Source organism: Leptonychotes weddellii, chromosome 5 (genome assembly GCF_054177405.1).
Source record: "Leptonychotes weddellii isolate Sample4059 chromosome 5, ASM5417740v2, whole genome shotgun sequence".
NCBI classification, from domain to species: domain Eukaryota; kingdom Metazoa; phylum Chordata; class Mammalia; order Carnivora; family Phocidae; genus Leptonychotes; species Leptonychotes weddellii.
This window is the reverse complement of record NC_138373.1, coordinates 119,312,592-119,328,383: the sequence shown is the minus strand read 5'-3', so window position 1 is coordinate 119,328,383 and position 15,792 is coordinate 119,312,592. Positions and strand designations below refer to the sequence as shown.

General features: G+C 35.3%; 1 protein-coding gene across 1 annotated transcript in view; it reads right to left on the bottom strand.

The window, feature by feature from the left end:
- The window catches only part of TRHDE (thyrotropin releasing hormone degrading enzyme), a 349,173-nt gene that overhangs the window by 146,477 nt on the left and 186,904 nt on the right, over positions 1-15,792 (bottom strand). The window contains exon 6 of the mRNA XM_006728228.3: positions 2,292-2,429. Within this exon, the coding sequence (XP_006728291.1) occupies positions 2,292-2,429 (138 nt within the window). The remainder of the gene's footprint in view (positions 1-2,291; positions 2,430-15,792) is intronic.

The following is a 15,792-nucleotide window of genomic DNA, read 5'->3' as shown; positions in this document are numbered from 1 at the left end:
GGCCTGAAACCATAAAACTCCTAAAGGAAAACATAAGAGAAAATATCCTTGACTTCAGTCTTGGCAATGAATTCCTGGATAAGACACCAAAAACACAGGTAACAAAAGCAAAATAAACAAATGGGACTACATTAAACTAAAAGCTTTGGCACAGCAAAAGAAACAATCAATAAATGGAAAAGGCAACCTACAAAATGGAAGAAAATATTCGCAAAATATATATTGGATAAGGGAGCAATACATACAAAATGTATAAAGAACTCACACAAATCAACAGCAAAAAAAAACCCCACAAATAATCTAATTAAAAATGGGCAAAGGACGTGAATAGACATTTTTTCCCAAAGAAGACAGAAAATTGGTTAAATGATCCATATAAAAAGGTGCTCAACATCACTAATCATCAGGGAAATGCATACCAAAACCACAATGAGACATTACTACATAACTGTTAGAATGGCTACTCTCAAAAAGATAAGAGATAGGGGGCACCTCGCGGGCTCAATCAGTAGAGCATGCAAGTGACTCTTCATCTTGGAATTGTGAGTTCTAGCCCCATGCTTGAATTGCACTACTAAATATTTATCCAAAGGATGCAAACATAGTAATCTGAAGCGGCACACCTCCCAATGTTTATAGCAGCAATGTCCACAACAGCCAAAATATGGAAAGAGCCCAGATGTCCATTGACTGATGAATGGATAAAGAAGATGTGATATATAAATACAATGGAATATTACTCAGCCAACAAAAAGAATGAAATCTTGCTATTTGCAATGACATGGCTGGAACTAGAGGGTATTATGCTGAGTGAAATAAGTCAATCAGAGAAAGACAAATACCATATGATTTTACTCATATGTGGAATTTAAGAAACAAAAACAGATGAACATAGGGAAAGGGAAGGAAAAATAAAATAAGATGAAAATAGAGAGGGAGGCAAACCATAAGAGACACTGAACTCTAGGAAACAAACTGAGGGATGCTGGAGGGGAGGTGGTTGGGGGAAGAGGTAATTGGGTGATGGGCATTAAGGATGGCATTTGATGTAGTGAGCACAGAGCATTATATGCAACTGATGAATCACTAAATTCTACCCCTGAAACTAATAAAGTATGTGTTAACTACACTGAATTTAAAAAAAAATTTTAAAAATATATAGTTAAAAAACCCTCTTATATAAAAAATAATATATATTTTAAATTTTGATATTTTACATAAATATATTAACATATATTTTAAATATGGTTCTATACTTCCACTTATTTTTCCAAATCATCAAAAACCCTTTTACAGCCAATGCAATGATCAGTGACTTAAAAAGATATTTTCTAACACAATTTGTATCTTTACATATTATAGCATATAATATTAATGCATAATCATTGAGATAGTCATTTCCGGAGTACAAAACCAAAATCCAAATTAGTGTACCAAGGAATTTTGATGAATCATTATTTGACCTCTAGTTGTAAATAGGAATACTTCAGGAAAAATATTAGGAACAGTTTTAAAAACTTAAAACATTTATAAATCAATTAAGTACATGGAAATCCCAGTAAATGCAATTCAATCTACACCAAAGATGAACTAGACTTTAACACTATTTTAACAATTCCCAAGTAGCTACAAGTATTAAACAAAGAGATATACATACTTATGTTAAATTAGAACAACTACGGGATAGAGATAAGAAAAATCTTAATCCACGTAACAATGGGGAGAAGTTCAGAGTGTGTCTTATTTCTGTGTCTAATCCTTGGTCCAAGATCTTTGTCAGTCAAAGTCTAGTCTTTAAAATTTCATTTATCATGATTATTATCCAAGAAAGATCTTTAATTCCCTAAATGTCCCTTAAATAATGTTTATAAAATATATATGTCGCTGCCTACAACCATTTGTATCAGCCAAGCAAAATAAGTAAGTATTTAAGGGGTACTGATGACAAATAATCTGTCACTGTGTAGGTCAGCTCTCTTATTAATAATAATAAAACCTGACACTGACACACCACCATTGTACAGCGATTTCATATCAAGACTCCAAACACTTATTCATTTATTCTCCCAACATTTCTTTGCATTGTTTGGCAAACATTCATCTCCATCTTGCTGATTTGTAAAGCAAAACCCTAACTCATAAAATGACATGAACCTAGTGACTCTCTATTTTCTAACTCGGTCCATTTCTACCGGCCAGGAGGACGAGAAGAATAGATCTCCCATGAAAGAGTTTGGCTGCCCTGGGATTGTGAAACATCCAATTGGCACTTGGGTCTTATCTATTCCCACCTTTTTATAGGCGATCCAGTCAAACACCCTGTCAATATCTGTTGCCTGTAGCACTTCCTGTGATACTGGATGGGAACTGGCCAAGCCGTCAAGCAGCATCACTTCATGCAGAACATCCGTCAGAAACCTCTGTTTTTCCTGCAATACAGTAGATGGGGCAATATCATAGGTGGTTCATGGTTATGACAGAATGCATGTGACAACATTAACAGAATGTGTGTTACTTCATTGATGATGCTCGTAGGCCTATGTGGTGAGACTGAACTCCAAAGAGAACCCAGTAAATAAAATGCCTCTAAGTTACTCTAAAATGAAGGTGGTTGATTTGAGCACAACATGAACAAAATCAATGTGTTACAATGGGCCCTAAACAGATTTAAAAACAGTGGACGGTGCCTTAACAGTGGTTAGAGCAAATTCAGACAGTGGGCATGTAAATGAAACAGACTAAGCTTGTTTGTGTGTTCTACAGGATCAAGGCGACAATTCCAGTCCCAAATAACCTTTTTAGTTAAGTTCGTCAGAAGAATAAGAACTAAATTTCTGGATTTCAGGGCCATTTTGCTATTTATACCATTTATTGGTAATACCATTTGAACACCTTATTCTCTCTCACTGATCTGTCCACTTTTCTTCCCTCCTCCCCCGACCTCATTTTCTAACACACACACACACACACCATTTATCTTCTGAAAGAATCTCAGGAGACCACAACAAATAGCAAAAGACATATTGACATAAAACTGTAATATCTGTGGATATATATGCAACTTCAGGATAATGAACATAAAGTGGAGAGCAATAGGTATTAATAACCATTACCATAAAGTTATGAAAACAAATGAAATCATAAGACTTCTATTCTGTGTGATGTTTAGACCTTTGTATTTGCTCTGATAAGAGCTGATTTGTTATGTTAGAAATAAACTGTAAAGAAAAAGTACTTCTCTGTCGTTTTGTTTTAAGAAGCCTGCTTTAAGGAAACAGCTTGGGTTTTGTTAACAAAAATGCTGGCAGCTATTAGTCCTGGTCTCCTGCCTTCATTGAGGGAGGAGGGAGAGAGAAAAGAAGTTGCAAGAGATAACAAGGGCTAAATAGCCCCTAGGTAGTTGGGACCTGAGGAGTATCATTACAGAGATTAAAGACCACAAGACTTAAATTGCTATAGCTAATTCTGAGCTCACTCCTGGAGCCTCCTAGTTTTGAGCCAGCAGATAAACAGCATGTTATTTCTGAGTGAGTTGTAATTTCAAGCTGGCAGTACACCAATCCTGGATTTTTACAAAAATGGAAATGGAGAATAGCTATGCTAAAAAAGGAATAGTTAACTAGGCATTATATATGTGTGTTCTTTCAATCTGGCTTTAAAGAAGCATCTTACTTCATCATCATTTGTTCAATGATTTGGTATGTTTAATCAATAATTTAATTAGTTCTCCAGCCAACTGTATACTATAATGTTTATTTCTAATGGGATATTTTTATAGTCTGTGGACTATAGATCTAATTTCTTCAGTCCTTTTTTGGTCTGAGAGTTTCACACCAATGGTCTATACTCCATCGCACTGTACTGGGATTGAACGGTCCCAGAAGTCTGCTCCAGAGAGTAAGAGCCCACGGTGAGAAGTTCAAACTTACAACAAACTGACAATTATGACATAAACTAATACTGTATTTCTTCTCAAATTAAGTTCCTAATTCAAGACAAATTAAGGAGAGTGAAATTGGACCTTGTGATTTAAAATTTTAAGACTAAAAAGACAGATGGCCTAGACTGAGAGAATAAGAGAAAATCGTGTATTTCCAAAATGAAAATGTTAATGTTACTTTTAAGCAGGTATGCACTCTTGTTACTCATTCAATTTAAAAATGCACATTGAAACTATTTGATATTGAAATTAATGGGTGGGAACATGGAATATATCATCATACTTCAACTTGACCAATGAACACTTTTATTTATAAGAAATACCAATTGAAGATGTGGTTTTCATTCTGAAGGAAAAATAATATTCAATTCTTTAAATAGTGATTGCCCACTCCATTATGTAACTCAAACATCTGATCGAAACCACAGTGTAAAATAAACTTAAAGTGGTGTTTTATTTGAATCCTAATTTTTAATATTTAGCAACAATAAATATATATGATCAATATGAAAATTTAGTCCACATATCTTAGTTTGCTAGCAATGTGATTTTTAAATGATATAAAGTAAATGGCTAAGTAATTACAAATGTGAAACCTAAGGTAAATTTCTAAAATGAAACTCTCTTGTTTAAGGAAATATAAGTTATATATGATATGTTGCATCATCAGTAGAATTTCAAGAAACTGTTTAAATTTAGTAATGTTGAGTCATTAGCCAACTTTTGGAGAAAATGACATTGTGTAATTGAGAAACAAAAAGCATTAAAAGAGATTAAAAGAGAGGAGAAAAAAAAGAAGAAGAAAGAAAAGACTGGCAGAAGAACACTCACAAAACTCAGAAGAGAGAACACTTTAAATTAAGGAAGAAAAAAAAATTCTAGCCAGAGGCAAACCCAATTTAACAAAACTACAAAGAGTTTCCAGGAGAGAAGGTGTTAATTTTTTATCAAAACTTGTGTCGTTATAAAATAATAAAAAAAAAGGTCTTAGCTTATTAGTCACCTGTTGGGGCCCTTCCCCCCTTGATCCACAACAACAATAATAGTAACAGCAACAATTACAAAGTATTGATTAATTGCCTACTGTCAACCTGAGACCATGAAAGTTTCAAAATAAAGTTCAAGAAATCCTGGCTCTAATATGAGATAAAAGAACAAACACTGAACAAAATAATGGTTTTCTCTTACACACGAGAAATGCCAAAGGAAATCTGAGGGAAAAAATCTGTAAAATGGAATTATTTATACAAAGTTTAATGGAAGAAGTAGAATTTGTTCTGATTCTTGAAGGAACTTTAAAGGGGTGTGTGTGTGTGTGTGTGTGTGTGTGTGTGTGTAGGGAATAATATATTTATGGTGCATATTTAACAGCTTTTATTCTAGTTCATATTTTAACGTCACCATGAAGCTATTCTATCAAAGCAGCACAACAAGGTAAAATGTGAAACTTTAAAATTTGTTTCAATAAATTTAATGTTGGGCGCCTGGGTGGCTCAGTCGTTAAGCGTCTGCCTTCGGCTCAGGTCATGATCCCAGGGTCCTGGGATCGAGCCCCGCATCGGGCTCCCTGCTCCGCAGGAAGCCTGCTTCTCCCTCTCCCCTCCCCCTGCTTGTGTCTCTCTCTGTCAAATAAATAAATAAAATCTTTAAAAAAAATAAAATAAATAAATAAATAAGTTTAATGTTAATAGTAAGAATAAATCCTACCACTCTAATATAGAGCCTTCTTGGAGTTGTTGCAATATGTGTCTACATTTAAACAGTTCAAATAATACCAAATATATCATTTTGTATTGAACTATTTTCAAAAAGATATTACATTTGAATTTTTGGAGAATAGTGAAAAGATTTTTCAGGTAGGTAAAGAAAGGGTGAATAAACTCAGAGCTGAGAATAACACATGGAAAAAAAGAAAGCCCCCTTTATTTTTTTTTATTCGTTCATTTAACAAATATGTATTAAATTCTTACTCTGTGCCAGATATTGTGCTGTGTCTGGGGAGGAAATATATGACTGAAACTTAGTTCCTAACCTTAAAGAACTCAAAAGTGTAAGAGAAAGACCAATAAACAGCTAACTGTATTACAATATGATGGATGTTATAAAACACAAAGGATGAAATGATTAATTAGTTCAGAAATGGCTTCAAAAGGAAGTGACATTAAAGTGGGTTGTTGAAGGATGAAGGGTTACTTAGATGAATGGGGGAAGCAGCTTTTTAAAAAAGGATAAATCCAGGCAGAGAAAACATGAAAAAAAGCTCCTCTGTGTGAATCCTCAGGTACCAGGTGGAAGAGTTTGGTCTTAATAAATAGGCAGTAGTAGGCATAATGACATAATAAAAGTAGTGTCTTAGGAAAATTAACTTATCTGTGGTATCCAGGGAGTCTTGATGTATGCAGAGAAGGGAGGTAGAAAGTGGCTATAGTACTCAGAGGGGAGGTGGTGATGATGTATTAGAACAAAGTGCTGCCGAAGGACTGTTGTATCTGAGAGATATTTTGGGTGAAAAAATCCACCAACATTGATACCTCAATGCCCTGGCTCCCTTAGCAGATGATGGAGAGAAAGTATTAAGAGATGACTTGATGGAATTTTTTTAAAGGGGAGCGGGAAGCTACTGAAAGAAATGGAGTAGTGGAAAAAAGGTTGCTTTGGAGGGCAAGTTAGATGGGTATTGAGGAGGGCACATTCTGCATGGAGCACTGGGTGTTATGTACAAACAATGAATCATGGAACACTACATCTAAAACTAATGATGTAATGTATGGGGATTAACATAACAATAAAAATTTTAAATAAATAAATAAAAAGATCACTTTTAGACATGTTACAGGTAATGTGACGGTAAACACCCAAAAAGCAATATGCTACAGGCAACTGAAAGTAAAGGCCTGCATCTAAGGAGCAAGTGTTAATCAACTTTTGGCAGTAAATTGTAGTTTGTATAAAAATATAAATAAAATCTCAGAATCCACTCTTTTTTTATTATTTCTTACAATATTAGCATTTCGGGCGCCTGGGTGGCTCAGCTGGTTAAGCAACTGCCTTCGGCTCAGGTCATGATCCTGGAGTCCCTGGATCGAGTCCCGCATCAGGCTCCCTGCTCAGCGGGGGGTCTGCTTCTCCCTCTGACCCTCCCGACCCTCCCCCCTCTCATGCTCTCTCTCTCTCAGTCTCTTTCTCAAATAAATAAATAAAATCGTTAAAAAAAAAAAACAATATTAGCATTTCATAGACTGGTGTTTAGTAACATACGTAAAGGGAGTTATTAAGGAGGGCACGTACTGCGTGGAACACTGGGTGTTATACGAAAACAATGAATCGTGGATCACCACATCAAAAACTAATGATGTATGGTGACTAACATAACACAGTAAAATAAAATTTAAAAAAAAGAATTCTTATTGAAGCGTTAGAGACACTTGACTAATTATATTCCTTAACATCTCAAAATGGCTTCTGCCTGGACATGTCAAATTCTAAAGGGTTAACAGTGAATATGCCTGGTCCAGCCACAGTCATGGTGATGAGTAGGAAAACAGGAGGTACTATCATCAAGTTTCTACAGGAAGTCCGAGTAGTTTTAATGAAGAGCAATATAAGGCGGACACTTTGTCACCAGGAAAGAAAGAAAAACAATCAGAAACTAATCTGAATCAAGATCAAAGAAAGTCAGATACATCAAACCAGACGAAGATGACAGCCAAGTCTGAGCCAATTCAAGTAGTGGTGAGGTGCTCATAGGCATGAAAAGAGCAAAAAAAAAAAAACAATTCTCAGGGCAGCAGTGGGTTATATCAGCGAGGCCACAAGGACTCAATTTTCTAGGAGGATGGATGTGAACACAAATGGCTCTTTGGTATTCCTGGGAGAAAAGGCAGGTGCGCTCCTGCGAAGTTGATAAAAGTGTCCTACACTCGAAGTAAAGTATCTGCCATTCACTAGCTGTGTGACCTTGAGCAAGTTACTCAGTATTTTTAGACTTCAGCACCTTCATTTGTAAACATATGTGGTTGTGAAGATTAAATAACAGAATGTGTTCTACAAATATTTATTGAGCACCTGCTATATCCCAGATGGTATGCCTGGTTCTGAAGATCAAAGATAACAAAGACATGGACTCAACCTTCAAAGATTTTAGAGTAGTAAAAGGAGAGAGTGATGAAAACAAATATTACAAAACCACCTGCTGTATGTAAAAGTGGAAGCAGGTTCAGGAGATGGTGTGCCTATACAAAGAAGACTGTGATTTGTTCTGCCTGGGGGAAGGCAGGAAAAGCCTCTGAAATGAGAGTCGGTGTTGAATTTTTAAGGATGATTTGAGTTTTCTAGACAGAAACAGCAGAAAAGGGCATTTGGGACAGAAAGGAGTATCTTGGAAAAGTCATGGAGATTTAATGGCTTGTTTGGGAGACTACCAATTTTTGTGTGGCAGAAATCATTTACAATGGGGTAAATGACTAGTGATTATCACGGAGAGATAGACAAGAACAAAATCATCAAGGATCCTCCATGCCAAGTGAGGGAGCTAGAATTAAGAAGTGACATCACCAGACCTACATTTAGAGAGATTATGAATAAATACTGGAAAGTGGACTAGGGCGAGGAGCAACCAGAAACAAATATAGGGCAATATTGCATAATTATGCTAAAGAACACACAGTATGGACATTATCTGTGACTATAAGACATCATAGCAATTATTTATCTAAAATCTAGATGTCCTGTTGGATATAGATAAAGGTACTTTTCTAATCCATAGAGTCAAATCAGTAAGAATATCTGACAAAAAATATTTGAACAATGCAAACTAATTCTATACATGCTTACTGATTGCTTTGTATATGGGACATCCTTTTAGAGGCTGGGGAAACAAACACAGCTGGGACCCAATTTCTGCCTCCAAGCAACTCCCATTATGCTAAGGGAGACAGATAAGTGTACAAATCATTAGTGCCACCCAATGGGTGAAATATTAGTAGCATAAATAAAGTACTATGGGAGTAGAGAATAGAGGGAAGGTTATGGGTAGAAATGTTTTCAGTGTCTCTGACCAGGTCGATTCAACCTCAATTGATCTATCAATACAAGGAAATAAGATATAATATGTTATTTATGTTTTACCCCTCTGGAAATCTACTCTACCATGAGATAAAGACTTTTAAGATTTCATAGGTTCAACAAAATGTCACATAAAGCATTACTAATCTGAGCCCCTTTCTACACAAGACTAGAACAAATGATAGAGCTTTGCATAGTTTGGTTTTTTCAGTCTTGTTCTTTGTTACTTATTCACATGGCAAAAGTTAAAGCCGAGGAATATGACCAAGAATTCAAAAAAGAAAAGAAAATATATGGAGGAAAAATATTAATAAGGTTTTATTTATGTGATACGGTATCTCTGTAACCACAATTATCATCTTTGTAAACAACACAATACCATATTTGTAAAAACTAGAAATTATTTGGATTCCAAGTTTCCTAAAATATTCAAAGAATTTTACTCTGTAATTTTATATTGTTGTCCTACTTTTACAAAGTTCTAAAATGTCCAAAAGTATTTCAAACTTTACTCAGTTGAAAGTTAGCTAAATGTACTTGTGAAATATTATGTCATTATTTAGCTGATTAGTTAACATTTTATAGACAGCTAAATCATATGGATGGATGAAATAAAACTAAAGAGCTAGTGAAAATAAATGGTGCTTCCCTATAGCAATGTATCTTAAAAATTAACATTTTAAAATCTCATGTTTAAAAGACACATGCCCAAGATGGTAATAATTATTTTCATGGGCAGTTTGTTAAAGCACTCCATTTATATTAAAATCAAACTTGTGTAAACACACATGTATAGTAGCCACTGAAGAATAATTTTTAAAATAATCACCATTAACGCCTATGATGAAACAAGCACTATACTGAAAATTTTACTTCTGTATTTGTTTACATAACCTTTAACAGAAAATGATACATAAACACAATAATCCAGCAGATCTCTAATGATATAACATTCTTCTGGGATTTTACACAAGCTTTACAGTAAGTAACTAAAATGAGTTCTATACGTTCTTATTTCTTTTAACTATCAACCACATTTTATCTCCTGCCAAGCCACAAATGTTCTAAGATGCCTATTCAATGCATAAACTAAAAAAGCAATTATATTTCTATAAGCCTATCTCAAATGACTTTGTAAGCCTCTCATAACCCCAAATAACCCCCTGCACAGGTTTCTATGAACTGCTATATTCTCACATGTTACTAACACAGAGAAAATCAGTTAAATTGTGTCTCCCACGACTACATCCTTCAGCTGCCTTATGTTTTGTTTGTAACATCCAAGTTGAATGTGTCACATCTCATATTATCCAAAATGTGGCACAGCTACAGGAAAATGCTAAGATGGAACACAAAATGTACTGCATTATATACAAGTAAATTACGAACCTTCTGCAGACTTACTCAAGACCCTGAAAAGTATAGCAGTATTGATAGGGCAGAAGTTATCATCAATTAGTCACTCATGTTTTCATTAATTATGATAATCCTGGGTCTTATGGAACAATTATGAATGTGCTTCAAACAATGTCAATCACGGTAATAATTATGAGCAGGTTGTCTAATTACATAGCTCATTCTGATTCTAGCAGCCCAAAAAATCACTGTGAATAATAACCACATGCCATATGCTTTCATACAGCGCTCTTAAAATGTTCATATCATTTAACTTCCCTTCACTTTTTAGGATTTCTTGACACCTTTCTCTTGGCTTTCCTTCAAACATTTACCCAATGCTGTTATATATATTGTAAATCTTAATATCCTTTTTAAGTCAATGAATGAGTTCCTAATAGAGGTACAGAAACTGTTATAATCTTTCATAAGTGATCTATTGACCCTCATTTCATAATTTTTTTGTTAACTTTTGACCAGACTTTTATTATTGAATACCTCGGAGATGCTATACTTTGGGTTAAATTCTGAGAAATGAGGGTAGAATAAACTCTCTAACCTGATGAAAGCATATTGTTTAGTAAGGGAGATTTACTTCCTGTCCTTTGCTGGTTAGCAGGAACTAATTCTTGCTCTTCCACATGTCACTTCAGGATCCTTTCCATAGATTTGGAAACTTCAGACAGAGAATAGTTTCTTCATCTTTTCTAATAATCCTATCTCGACTTTGGCAGTGAGAATCTTTTTCTCTATTTCTACGCTTAATTTTTTTGACAGGCCAATAAGGCATTTCAATGAAATAAAATTTGCCAATCTTCTTTGATAACCACACATTTGCTTCTCACATCCATCACAAGGACTCACTAATATTTTGCAGACACATTAATAATAAGCTAATGATGGCATTATAGTATTTAATTGATAAAATGTAATTCGGAGTATTTTTAAATGTATACTGACTAATTATCTTAAACAGAATCAATTTCTGTTTAAATTCTAAAGGAGGGGTGTCTGGGTGGCTCAGTCTTTAAGCGTCTGCCTTCGGCGCAGGTCATGATCCCAGGGTCCTGGGATCGAGCCCCACATCGGGCTCCCTGCTCCGTGGGAAGTCTGCTTCTCCCTCTCCCGCTCCCCCCTGCTTGTGTTCCCTCTCTCGCTGTGTCTCTGTCAAATAAATTAAAAAAAAAAAATCTTTTAAATAAATAAATAAATAAATAAATAAATTCTAAAGGAAACTTTCTTATACCATTCAGTCTGGAAGAATTCCAAGGATAAGCTAATCAACTCCCTGAAGTTATTAACATGGATACCAAGTGGCCAATTCATTTTATGTTATTTTAATTTGTGAAATAAATAATGATTCAAATGACCTTAATCTGTAATAAAATTCTTATTAACTTGATGAATGAAATTTATTAGCACATTTTTTGTACTTTAATTTCAATATTTAGTGCTACAAATGGTCAGTTCATCAAATAACCTAGCCTGATAAAACTTTACATTTGTTGGGGCACCTAGGGGGCTCAGCTAGTTAAACATCCAACTCTTGGTTTCAGCTCAGGTCATGATCTGAGGGACGTGAGATGGAGTTCCGCATCAGGCTCCAAGCTCAGCACAGAATCTACTCAAGATTCTCTCTCCCTCCCCACCCTGCCCCTCCTCCTGCTTTTTCTCTCTCTCTCAAATAAATAAAATCTTAAAAAAAAAAACACTTTACATTTGTTGCCAGATCATAGAAGTCTGTATTTTCAATGAAAATAAAAAGTATTATTTTTTTTCAAATTTGAAAGATTTAAACCCGTAACAACTCCAGAACATACACGGCACTTATGGCCCAGAAAGTTAACCAATTCAGAAAGGAAGTTCCATATTTATTCCCAGATCTCCAAGTAAGCTACTATAATATCTATACGTTGGTTGTGATATTAATAGAGAAAATTTTCAACATTCAGAATGCAAAATCTGGACTAGCAATTCATTTATAAAGTGCAAAAGTATTAAAATATTAGTATTCTAGCATCATTCAGAAATGAAATAGGTATACTCAAAAGTATTTTGTGAAAGGCACTTTCTTTGCTCTTACTAATTTTTATGGTATTATTATTAATAATAATGAGTGATACTATTGTGATCCTCATTTTACAGAAAGTTCACTGGCTTGCTCAAGGTTGCCTAAGAACTGGGGATTGAACCTGGGCAGTTTGCCTCTAGAGTCCATGCTCTTAGCCACTGCACCACGTTGGCCAGAATTAGAAGAAATAACAGAGCAACTCTTTGTATGCACCCCATTGGAAACCATTCTCAAACTCAACTAAGACCCAATGGACATAAAACACTGCTTCTGGTATAACCAGAGAGATTGGTTATGGGCATGACCCAGGCCCATTGCTAGCCCAGCTAGCAGGGCTGACCTAGCACTGAGATGCTACCAAAATCAACGGAGAGTCTGTTTAATACTCAATAAGGACTGCGGTGAACTCAGACGGAAATTCTATTCTTGAGTCTAGTTACAGTCAGGAAAATCAGATTTATCATCTTTGCTTAATTGTAGCAAATGTTGATCTGGCCTAGAATGTTATTCACCCACTTTCTTCAGCCACTGAAGCCAATGCTGAGATTGTGTGGCTAACTTCCATGACAGCTATGGTGTAGACATGAAGCAAATCACTCATTGCAAACGTAATAGCACACAGGTGTGCATGTGTCTACTCACAGGCTTCCCTGTGGCTGGCTTTGTTTTGTTTTGTTTTTTCTGATTCTACACAGTTTTTTTTTCTTTCTTAAAAGCTTTTATTTTAATTCCAGTTAGTTAACATACAGTGTTATTTTAGCTTCAGGGGTACAATATAGTAATTCAACACTTCCATATATCACCCTGTGCTCATCACAACAGATGCACTCCCTAATCTCCATCACCTGTTTCACCCATCCCCCTAACCACCTCCCCTCTGGTAATTATTAATTTTGAATATGTGATTCACAATATTCTCCACTGAAAGATAATTTTTGGACCCTAAAGGTAATACCATTACACTTAAGTACCTAAGAGTAATAATAATACTGGTGACAATGATAGTAAAAACAACATTTTTTTTTATTCTTGAAACTATCCCATGACAAAAACAGCATGGGTTATTTCATACATATTTTGAAGATGAAGAAACAAGATCACACAACTAGTAAGTGTCAAGAGTCAAAAATTTAATCCATGGAATAGGTAGAAAAAAGGAACTGAACCTCATTCTAGGAAACTGTAAAGTAACATTACTCTGATGAAAATAATTTATCCTGTTAAAAGACATCTGTGAGGATTTGATATTTCACACTTATCAGTGTGCTCCCCATCTCTGGCAGAAAAACTAGCAAAAAAAAAAAATGGGTATCCAATAAATGTTTGTTAAATAGTGAAAAATGAGTCAATATAGATTAATCCCTGGAAACATTTTGTCAATTAAGGGCCCAAAGATGCCAACAAAATGCTTAGCAACAAATAGTAAAATGTTATTTTGTTGTGAGAAGCCAAATTATTTTCAGGCTTGGGAAGTGATATGGCTCGTCAGCTCTCAAAACAAGCCAACAATTCCAAGAAAAGCTCCTTATTGCCTTAAAACTAAGGCAAAAGCTTTATTTAAAGAGCTTTTATTTTTAATTAGTCATCTTCAGTAGTGTATTATGCTTAAGATTCTTCAAATTGGACCAATTATGTGGATAGTTGGAAAGAGAATATAATGAATGCCAAATCCACTCTGAAGGAGCAACTGACCTAATCTTATCTTTAATCAGACAACTTTGGAAATAAATAATATTTAAATGAAAATATGCCATTCTACCACCCCCACCACTACCACTACAACCAAGAGAAGACAAGTCTTCTTCATAAAGTACTTATCTTCCAAGTAAATTTGTGAAGCTTACAGAAAGAACAGGACTCAAAAGCAGAACTTAACTGAGCAGAAAGACACTCAAAATCTAAATGAAAAGAAATGGCTACTGTAACCAGATAAATTTGATTAAATATTAGAGAACATGTTTGAGCCATGTAATATAAACATAATAATAGGTAGCTAAATGTTCTATTATTCCATCATTTGACTAATCTTCTGAGACCAACTGTGCTAATTTTCCAAATGTATCTATGAACATGAACAGTCTGATTGAGCTATTCCATAAACAAAGCAACTTCTGACAGAGGCATGATTGGTCAACTAAGAGCCAAAAAATACTAATTTAACCACACCTGCTAACTGAAACCACTACACCAAAAACAGAATACAGTGTATACAAGAAACTGATATATAGCAGTTCCATGCTTATAATACCATGAGGTTTGTTCCACAGAAATTAGCAAAACAAAGGCCTCATTTTAAGTGCTTGATAATTCTTTTACTTAATTAATAAAGAGAACGAATGAAATGTATGACTGAATGTAATGGCAAACAAGTAACAGCAATCCATCAAAGTAGTTTACATAAAATTATTGAGCTAGTACATCGTTAACAGCACTCAAGAAAGGCATCACCGGACTATATGTAGAGAAGAGAAAATAGAATGATTAAAGGAATTAATCGGACATAGTTGTATCTGGAGTAGGTAAAGAAACCATTCCCACATATCTTAAATTTTTAAAGAAAATATAACACAAATAAGACAAAAGACAGCACTCTGATCATTGTAAAGAATTCTATTTCATCGGGGCGCCTGGGTGGCTCAGATGGTTAAGCGTCTGCCTTCGGCTCAGGTCATGATCCCAGGGTCCTGGGATCGAGTGCCGCGTCGGGCTCTCTGCTCCTTGGGAGCCTGCTTCTCCCTCTGCCTCTCTCTCTTTCTGTCTCTCATGAATAAATAAAATCTTTAAAAAATTAAATAAATAAATAAAATTAAAAAAAAAAAGAATTCTATTTCATCAATCGGAGGGAGAGGTGAAAAGCCAAAGATATAAATGGTTTCATATAAAGGGGCTTTCCTACGTTTGTGAATGTAGATCCACAGAGGTTATTTAGCTCAATGCCAAAACATGTTCTACCCCAAATCATCTTTTTGGAATCGTGGTTGAGGAGAACTGCCTGAGCTGTGGACTGCATGGTGGTCTAGCCATTACCACACTCTTCAAACTCTTAGGAAAGATGGTCACAAAGAGGTGTACTCTCAAGACAAAATGTTTAATGCTACACGGTAAATCAACCTAAGTCTTTATCATTTCAAATGGTAATGGTATGGGCGTCTGGGTGGCTCAGTCAGTTAAGCGTCTGCCTTCAGCTCAGGTCATGATCTCAGGGTCCTGGGATCGAGTCCCGCATCAGGCTCCTTGCTCAGTGGGGAGTCTGCTTCTCCCTCTCCCTCTGCCACTCCCCTCGCTTGTGCTCTCTCTCTCTCAAATAAATAAATAAAATCTT